Consider the following 10,000-nt stretch of genomic DNA (forward strand, 5'->3'; position numbering starts at 1 on the left):
ATGTTGGTGTTTGATGGTGAATGTTGGTGTTCGATGGTGAAGATTGGTGTTCGATGTTGAATGTTGGTGTTTGATGGTGAATGTTGGTGTTTTTTTATAGTAAATGTTGGTGTTTGATTGTGAAGGTTGGTGTTCGATGTTGAATGTTCGTGTTCGATGTTGAATGTTGGTGTTCGATGTTGAATGTTGGTGTTTGATGGTGTATGTTGGTGTTTTTTACGGTGAATGCTGGTGTTTGATTGTGAAGGTTGATGTTTGATGGTGAATGTTGGTGTTCGATGGTGAATGTTGGTGTTCGATAGAGAATGTTGGTGTTCGATGGTGAATGTTGGTGTTCGATGGTGAAGATTGGTGTTCAACGGTGAATGTTGGTGTTTGATGGTGTATGTTGGTGCTTTTTTATAGTAAATGTTGGTGTTTGATTGTGAAGGTTGGTGTTCGATGTTGAATGTTGGTGTTCAATGTTGAATGTTGGTGTTCAATGGTGTATGTTGGTGTTTTTTATGGTGAATGCTGGCGTTTGATTGTGAAGGTTGATGTTTGATGGTTAATGTTGGTGTTCGATGATGAAGATTGGTGTTCGATGGTGAAGATTGGTGTTTGATGGTGAAGACTGGTGTTCGATGGTATATGTTGGTGTTTGATAGTGAATGTTGGTGTTTGATAGTGAATGTTGGTGTTCGATGGTGAAGATTGGTCTTCAATGGTTGTGGCTTTTTGAGAGAAATTATGTTGTTGTTGTTGTTGTTGTTGTTTTCCTTGCAATGAACAATACATACTGCTGTTTTATCGATTTGGTTGGTGATGAAAAATTACCAGAGTTTGGGGGTTGAATGGTGGTGTTTAATAAATGATTTGCTGAAGAAATCTGGTGATTTTAGACAATGTTGTTTGTTGGAGAAAATTATCTTTAGTTTGATAGTGAATCAGATTTTGATGATGATTATTGATGGAATTCTGTAGTTTGAAGATGAACGTTGGCGTGCAGGAGTGTTGAGGATTCAGAGCCTTGAATCAATTACATGAACAGTAAAAGTAAAGGGGGAAAAAACAGCTGAAGATCATCTTGAATTATATCAGTCAGTCTAGTAAGAGTGACCTCGATTCAACCAAGTGACAGTCATGTTTCTCAGCTGCTACGCATTATACTGTACATCCATGTTCACCATGGCAACCAGCCCTTTACGGACGATTCGAAAACTACTTACATTATAAGATTATGTCTTCCCAAGACACTTGTTATTTTACTTACGTCTCTTTGCCCCTAAAACTCTATTCGTTTCCCATGTAGCCTCTTTATCTGTAATATCTATATAATATCTATATATTAATATCTGTACAAATCTGTTGGAGATGAGAGAGGTTTGTGGGTGCAGAGCGTATTCTTGGACCAAAAATTTTTATTTACCATGGATATCTGAAGATCTTTGGCCTTCATCAGTAAAAGTGTGACAGTGGAGAAGGGGAGAGAAGAGTCAAACAGATGAGTTAAATTTTGTTAGATTTCTATTAACTGTATGTTCATTAAAGTTACGGTACATGAGAACAAATCAGCCGGAGTTCACGCGACAAGGTGACCATTCGTACTCCTGACACGTTACACAATCACAATCAAACGTCAAACGTCTGGTTTTGGTCGTTTCAGAGCCGCTCTCCATCTCCACTTTCCCAGCTTGGTTTCAGTAACGCTCACTTTCACCGTGGCTTAGCATTAGATTATAGACAAAAAAAAATCTTAAAGCAACTTCTAACTTTCCATTCGCATTTAAAGCGAAACTCATGCTGGAATTTCGAATGTGGGTAAATTAAGACGTACTGTACTGTATGAGTGAGCTTATGGGGAAATTTTGCTTCTTAAAATACAGCTAGATATATAAATATATATAAGTATATATATTTTGTGAAGCTGGTATGTGTTTCAGTAGGCGGGTTTATGTAAAATCATCCCACTCCGTTCTGTCTCGAGGCCATCGGGTCAAATAACCGAGCTACTGTACGCATGACTCCAGGTTTGCTGATCGATAACGCTCAGCGGATCTGATACTCACCGCCTCCACCTCAGACGGATCGTACCACACGTTGATGTAGGGGTGCTGAAGAGCCTCGTCCACTGATATCCGCTTAGCAGGATCGATGATCAGCATTTTAGAAAGAAGATCTCTGGCCTGACTCGCTGCAGACACACACACACACACACACACACACACAGATGTTAAAGTCAACACACTTCTCTCACACACGGGCTGAATATTTAAGGAAGTGTAGGCATTTTATTTTCGATTTTTCTCCTAATAGGACCTCGTATGAGCCACAACGGCTAACAAGATGAAGTCAAACAAATCTAATTTTTCTTCCTTAAATGTGAAAGATCTGTTTTTTTCAGGACTGTGTATATCTTTTTTTAGGCAACACTGGAAAGAAATAGTGTTTACACAGTTTTGGCAAATAGTTCCTGAAATAAACAGATCTAAAGTGTGCAAAAAAAAAGCAAAATATGTTCGTGTTGCTTGCTGTGTTTGTGAGCTGAATCATTTTCTGTGTATGGACTCGACTCATTTTTAATGGAATCGACTCATTTTTTAAACAACTCCTAGCACCTTCAAGGTGAAACAAAAGCAGGATGGTATCGTCTCAGTACCTGACGATTAAATCTAATCACAAGAGAATCTCAATGACGCACCAACTGAACGATCCCTTACATTCCAAACTATTTCACGAGTAGGTGTTTGACTGCAGTATTTTATTGTGTTGGAAAAGTAATTAGTGTTAGTGGTCCTTCATCGCACAAGAGCTCATAGAAATGAGTGTTTTACTCCCACAGACAGTAAACAAAGCAGATTGAACAGACACGTGGATTACCTTTGAGTTTGTTGTGCTCGGAATCTGCAGGGAACAGGCAGTCGGGAAACAGCTTAGGGAAAGTGAGACCAGCGTATTTAGGTCGGTTCTCCACATAGTTCCTCACTGTGGGCTGGAGCTTCTTCATGAACTCGGGCGATGGTGTGCCGAGCTGCTCAATCACCTTATTCCACTGATCGATGTCTGAGCAGGACCACAGTTAGGGAAAAAAAGACAAAAAAAAAAGAAAAAAGAAAACGCCCCAAACATCAACCCTTTACAAACACAACTAATCGTGTAAACTCAAGAGCTTCACTGATGTGAATTTGGTTTCTTCACTATTCTGTACATTAATGAGCTAAAGCATCTGAAAGGAATTTTTCAGTATAAACTAAAAAACTGGATCTTTGCATTTCTTCAGTGCGAGAAGTCACACACTTCTTTACAAGTCACACCCACACTTCCTTACCCCCAGCCACAGCCTCCATGGCCTTCTGGGGTAATCCCCACATGTTCCAGTACCAACATTGAGATGTCGTCTCTCTAGGAAACCCTGGGTCTGTCCAGGGATCTCCATCCCTTGACATGGTCTACAAAAGTCTACAAAATGGCTGCATGTGACTACTTTAAGTTAAACATGATTGAGTTACATGGGTGACCCAGACACAAGGCCCCTGTCTGTAGGAACTACCCCCTGCTCTGGCTTCAAGGGGTGTTTTTTTTGGAGACCTTTAAAATCTCTCTTTTTACCTGACCTCTCCCTCTGATCTATTTCAGCTCCTGGTGATGAAGCCTTGAAGAATACAAACCCCTTGATCCAGTCTGAGATGAAGAAACAAAGACTGAAAGGCTTTATGGTGTTATGGGTTCTGGGTAAGTGACTGTGAGATTTGACCTCAAAACCTTCTATCGCATCGCATACAGTACAAGAACATACTGCATACCACCGCTCACTGCTCCATGTAAACACAAGGCTGCTGTTTACGATTCTCTGGGCAAATTTTTAATTTTTTTTTATACATCCCTAAAAAAATATCCAGACCCCACGTGAACATTTTTCCATGACCTTGTGGTCTTCAGGTCATATATACAGTAAACGTGTGGATGAATGGCCCAGTACTGATGCTGTAGGAGCTGTAAGATGCCATGTAGCATAAACTGGGGCAAATGAAGCATTCTGTAAGATTTATCCTGGGCTTCATCTGCATTGCTAATTTCTTTGGCTCTTTAAGGGAGACCTTTTGTCGAGTTTCTGCTCTGACAGTTATTCAGTATCCTCCAGGACTTTCAATTTGGAGTAGAGAGCGAGAGAGAGGGCAAGAAGGAGGGGGTAAATACAGCGTGAAAGAAGGAGCGGTAAAGAGTGAGAGAGAGAGAGAGAGAGAGAGAGATTAAGGGTTGAAATCCTCCACCTGACATTGCCGCTGTTAAATGGTGGATTTTTGGCAAGGTGTGATAAACATGTCTGCTTAACGTGTGTGTTGGTGTGTGTGTGAATGTCGATGCCTAGCAACAGAAGGCCAGAATATACGTTGCTAACAAGAACAGCGTGGCTGCAGGGAGCTCGGGTCCCTTTGGAGAGTCACATGACTGTGTTTTTTTATCTTGGTTTCCCATGATCCCACAGATGACACGGGCATCCGAGAACACATTACCTCATCCTGCCAGAACGCTCACTCTCTCCCTCGCTCCCTCCCTCGCTCCCTCCCTCCCTCGCTCCCCCCAACTCTCTCTCTTCCACCCATCACCGTCTTGTAAACATATTTCATGAAAGCAGACAGACGTCATCACATCTTTCGTGATTCATATCCTCAGTGATTAAATTCTAACGTTAGTAATGTTGTGAGGAAGAAAGAGTAGCTAGCATGAATAGCTTAACAGCTAGCATCGCTATATTGTTAGTTAGGTCCTACTGTAACTCTCTAATAGAAGGTGAGGTACATTTTTAGAAGTTAGCTAGCTATGGTTTTATAGCACTGAAAATAAAGGATGGGGTTTGTTATCAGAGTAGCTACATGGTAAGAGCTATATTGTGAATATTTAGGAAGCTACTAAGGCAGCTAAACATTAGCTAAGTATGTAACGGTAACGGTGTGTGTGAGTGCGTCTGAAGGATACGATCGGTGCCGGGGAACAGCACACTCCCTCTTATCAACTCTCCAAAGATACAGCCTACAGACCACATGTCCACTACAGCACACACACACACACACACACACACACACACGATTGACTAGCATGCATGTCAGAAAGACTCACAAATGACAGGCTAATCAGATTGTGGTGCCTTCTGACTGAAAGTGACTGCTAATCACCTCCTCTGCCTATTGGGATCAACAGCACTGAACCAGCATTGGCAGCAGAATGTGAAAAGTCTGACGTGCCTCATCTCTCACTCTCACACACACACACGCATGCACACACAAACACAAACACACACACGCACACACACAATGCAGGTACTGTAAATCAAAAATATTTCTTTAGAATTATATGATGATGGTGTGTGTGTGTGTGTGTGAGAGATAGAGAGAGAGAGAGAGAGTGAGAGACCACACACACACGCACACACAATTAACCCCACATTACATCGTATTGCCTCTACAATTACCTAATCAAGCAGGACCGTAATTAACACATTCCACCCAGCAGAAGGCTGGTGGAAAGTTACAGGAGCTACACGAGCAAGCTGCTGTGAAATAAAGAATAAACAGCAGAAACAGTGAGTGACCGAATGGCCAAGATTAATCCACTGTCAGGGAACTAGAAACACACAATTATTTGGGCAATATTTGTAAAAGTTATTTTCACGTTTATCAGAACACAGTCTGAGGAGAAACGGTGGTCTGGAGAACGTCAGGGTGTAGATGTGAAACAAAAAAAAACGTGGACCGCGACATTGGGCGTGATGTGGAGCACGATGTGAAACACCAACATCCAACCAATAAAGATGTAGCGTCAGGCGTCAGTCATGATTTGTCGGTCATACCGTCAGTGAAATGGATTGGTCAGTATGTATTATGGTGTGTTTGTTGGGGAGGGTAATGCGTGGGGGACATGGCGTACGGTGTCTAAATAAATAAGTAAATAAATTCATTACTTAATCCTGACTGTGTCTTTAATATACAGATAAAACAGGTTAGAAATTCAGGAATATCTGAAATATATTTATATACTTTGGAATGTTTTAAGCATCTTGTTCATTCTTAACACACAAAAACACACACAAAGGCACACACACACACACACACACACACGCAGGCACGGATAATGTTTTATTCATGAATACCATGTGATATTGACTGGAAAGGAGTGTATACATTGAGGTGTACACCTGTGTGTGTGTGTGTGTGTGTGTGTGTCAGAGAGAGAGAGAGCATTAGAGGCATTAATTCATGTGTATAAACATGCTACAAATTCCCTCAGATGAAGCGACTTAACTACGTTCTTGCAAATGTTCACAACTTGGTGTTAGCTAACGTTAGCAGATCCATGAACCAAGAGTTGGAAAAATAATCACCAGATTGTCCTCTACTTCAGTAAAAACCTTTTTTTCCCACTAGCTAGCTATCTGCACAATTCATTTAGCTCATGAATCCAGAATCAGCGCATTCAGCTATGCTAGGACGGACAGAAAGCTGTGTTAGCTGTTTTAAAGGAGTCAGTAACACAAATTAGCTGAGCAGTCTGGCTCGAACTGCAGCAGATAACGTTCAGCAGAGATTAGATTAATGCAAATAGATTTGTAAACTATAAACTGTAGCTTTAATGCTAAAAATAATTCATGACAATTATTATAGCCAAAATTTTAATTATATAAAGCTCAATGAGGTCCTTGGTAGCGGTTAACGCTAACTCTAACGAGATCGAGGAAGCTAGCCATTTAATCAAAATGACTTTACAATTATGTAAAAAAATATATATGTAAAAATTTAGACTGTTTAATTTTTCCAAAAATATGATCCAGAGGGTTTGATCCCTGAGGGCTTATTCGATTTCCATAATTATAAAATATCACCTTGAGACTTTGCTATAGCTGGCTAAATTGGAAGAAAACTAAAGTGTTTTAAACTAAAATAACACATTGTATTTTTTATCTGTTTAAAGTTACATGTATTGTTGTTGTCATTTCCTTTTATTGCTTAAATTATAGCAGCTATAAAAAGTCGTTTCTTCACTTTCTCTTGATGTTTGTTAAGCTTAAAGGTGGGGTGTACGATGTTTGAAAAATGCTTCAGTCGGGCCGACTAACAAAACAAACATGTAGCGAATGAGCAGAAAGGGGCGTGTCTTGTCAATATGCGGCGGAGAGTGTTCAGTGCGCAGGTCTGACATTAGCAGAAAGCGATTGAAACACTGACATGGCGGATACCTGCCATTACGTCTGCCTTGGGTTCTAGGTGTTGAACGTCATCTTCCACGTGAAACGGAGCTAAACCTTTCACGCTACAACACACAGTACTACAAAAACACATGTGTAATACCATAGTATTACTCATTGTGTTCATTTATTGATAAAAATCTCCCCTCGGCCAGCCGCCCCAGCAGGTTCCGCCATAATAGTTGCCTGGGTTACGTACAGTATGTATGTGTGGGCGGAGCTATCAAAACAGAGGTGACACCCATTTGGGTAAGGGGCGTGTTTGTTTTGGTGATTTCAAATGTAAACATTGGCTTTCAGAGATTGTGCACCTCACCTTTAATAGAAGCTTAAAAGTTCGCTCTATTCCAGTTTAGCATGCAGCTAAATATTTTATTACATCAGTTTGCTGTATCACATCCATATACTTTCTAAGAACAATAATCTTTTTTTGTTTGTTGTTTGTTTGTTTGTTTGTTTGTATGTATGTTTGTTTGTTTGTTTGTATGTTTGTTTGTAAGGATACAGTCTCGGCCGGGGAAGAGGATTTTGTGGCGCACCATTTCACCCATAATGCAACCGACTGACCAAATATCCACTGCAGGCATCGAAGCAGGAAGCAGACAGAAAAGAGGGAGAAATGAAGAGTTAGCAAACAGCATGTTGTACTGGGGTTAGCTTTATCAATAGCGTTAGCATTAGCAAGTCACCAGTAAAAAGAGTTAAAAGAGAAAGTGCAGTGAAACTGCGCTGATTTTAAATCGGCTCAGCGATATAATTAGTGAGCTTGGAGGAGTCAGAGGCTAACGACTATTCCGCTAATTAAAGGCAGTGTGGAGCTGTGAGACCTCCAGCGGTCTGTTCGTGACAGGAAATCTATACACTGACTGCCATTACACACACACACACACACACACATACTCTCAAGGTTTCACAAATAAAGAGCAAGCACAACTGCATCCTACCGTTCTCTTTATACCCCATGCCCAGGATGACCTCCGGCGCTCTGTAGTACCGTGTCACCACGTACGGGGTCATCATGAAGCTGGTCCCGGCGGTCCTCGCCAACCCGAAGTCCAGAATCTTCAGCGTGCAGTCTGACTTCACCACGATATTGCTAGGTTTCAAATCCTACAATGGAGGAACAGGAAGCTAGCTAAAGTTAGACAGTGAGATACCAGACGTCTTTCTAGTCTTGCTACTGCTGGGTCTACAAACAAATTATGACTGAACAATTTTTAAATTTTCTACCAGTGAAAAGATTCTTTGAGGAAGGCTAAAATTCTGATGAGGAACATTTTTAAAGCGTGCACAGTGATGGACGTTGATGTCAGACCTGCTTCTGTATGCCGTAGAGGGCAGACTGCGCTTTCCTCTGAGTCTGTTCCACCTCCATGTGATGCAGCAGGAGCAGCAGTTTGACTGTTAGAGGATCTCAGAGGAAGCGTGTGTTCACTTAGTTTTGGGATTGTTTAGAAGCTAGTTTGTTACACATGCTATAGGTGCATATAGTCATACAAAACGCTCGGCTGTGTCGTGTCAATAGATTACTGTGGAGTTTAATTTCTCTTCCCTCTTATGCACAAGTGGGTGTGTCACGTGTGGATCGAATGACGAAGGCTTTAAGCACTAAACGTGCTAGTAGGCGGAGCATCAGAGGCTCGTTTTGATTTTTTCTTTACAACCTGGATTTTGTTATCTCACCCTGTGGATGATGCCGGCTGAGTGTAAGTGTTTGATGCCACAGAGCATCTGGTAGAGCAGGTAGGACATTCTCTCGTGGTCTAGCTCCATCTGAATCACCTGGCACAGGTTAGCATCCATCAGCTCCATCACCAGGTACCTACACCAGACAGTACATGAAAAAAGGATACATTATCAGGTCATAACAATCACATACAACAAACAGACACAGAGACATCTGCAGTCACTTCCTTATCTCAGCACAAAGCCTTCGCTGATGATCTGGAGATCGATGAAGATCTTTTCGGCCTCTTACAGAGAGAGCGGAGCTGACGAATAACAGCAGTAACACAGAGAGTCTAACACCGATTCGCTTACAGAGCTTTAAAATAACATTCATTCATTTATTCATTCATTCATCTTCTACCGCCAACCCATCGCAGGGCACACACACACTCTCATTCACTCATGCAATCACACACTACGGACAATTTTCCAGAGATGCCAATCAACCTACCATGCATGTCTTTGGACCGGGGGAGGAAACCGGAGTACACGGAGGAAACCCCCGAGGCACGGGGAGAACATGCAAACTCCACACACACAAGGCGGAGGCCCCCGACCCTGGAGGTGTGAGGCCAACGTGCTAACCACTAAGCCACACAGCCATCGAAGCTGTCTAAAATCTTAAACAAACTCATGCTAAATTCTCCTTTCTGATTGGTCCTGGTGTATTTTTCTGTAAGAAGACGTTCATCATCGGTTTATGGATACATCCTTCTTTTATGCTAAATGAACAACGGTAAAACGTTGCTTTAATAAAAATGTGTTCGTCGTGTTTCTGCTAGCGTTTGTGAGCTCATGTATGCGGAAGGGTGCAGACTGCATTGTGTTCCATCTCCCTGTGGTGCAGCAGGAGCAGCAGATGGAACACATGAGCTTTGTTGTGTTTCAGAGGAAGCGTGTTTTCAATGTTTATTAAACATTTACGGACGCGTGTATCATCAGGTATCGTCGACGTACAATGTATGACGTTAAAACGTAACTCAAGATGAATAAAAATTGAGTGTGTTGTTTTTTTACAGGTCACACACTCCTAGCTCAGTTCTTCATATTCTT

The 10,000-nt window shown here is 41.6% G+C and overlaps 1 protein-coding gene across 9 annotated transcripts in view; it reads right to left on the minus strand.

The window, feature by feature from the left end:
• mapk10 (mitogen-activated protein kinase 10) overlaps positions 1-10,000 on the minus strand; it is a 49,871-nt gene that overhangs the window by 11,080 nt on the left and 28,791 nt on the right. For 6 of the 9 annotated variants that reach the window (XM_060891020.1, XM_060891025.1, XM_060891026.1 and 3 more), the window contains exons 6-11: positions 8,903-9,041; positions 8,164-8,329; positions 7,725-7,796; positions 2,860-3,042; positions 2,049-2,173; positions 1,409-1,432 (exon numbers count right to left, since the gene is read on the minus strand). In XM_060891020.1, coding sequence (XP_060747003.1) covers positions 1,409-1,432; positions 2,049-2,173; positions 2,860-3,042; positions 7,725-7,796; positions 8,164-8,329; positions 8,903-9,041 — 709 coding nt within the window. Of the gene's footprint in view, positions 1-1,408; positions 1,433-2,048; positions 2,174-2,859; positions 3,043-4,956; positions 5,029-7,724; positions 7,797-8,163; positions 8,330-8,902; positions 9,042-10,000 lie in introns of all 9 variants that reach the window. The other 3 variants (XM_060891021.1, XM_060891023.1, XM_060891022.1) reach the window with 3 other exon arrangements.

The sequence above is a fragment of the Tachysurus vachellii genome, chromosome 17 (assembly GCF_030014155.1).
Source record: "Tachysurus vachellii isolate PV-2020 chromosome 17, HZAU_Pvac_v1, whole genome shotgun sequence".
Classification (NCBI taxonomy): Eukaryota; Metazoa; Chordata; class Actinopteri; order Siluriformes; family Bagridae; genus Tachysurus; species Tachysurus vachellii.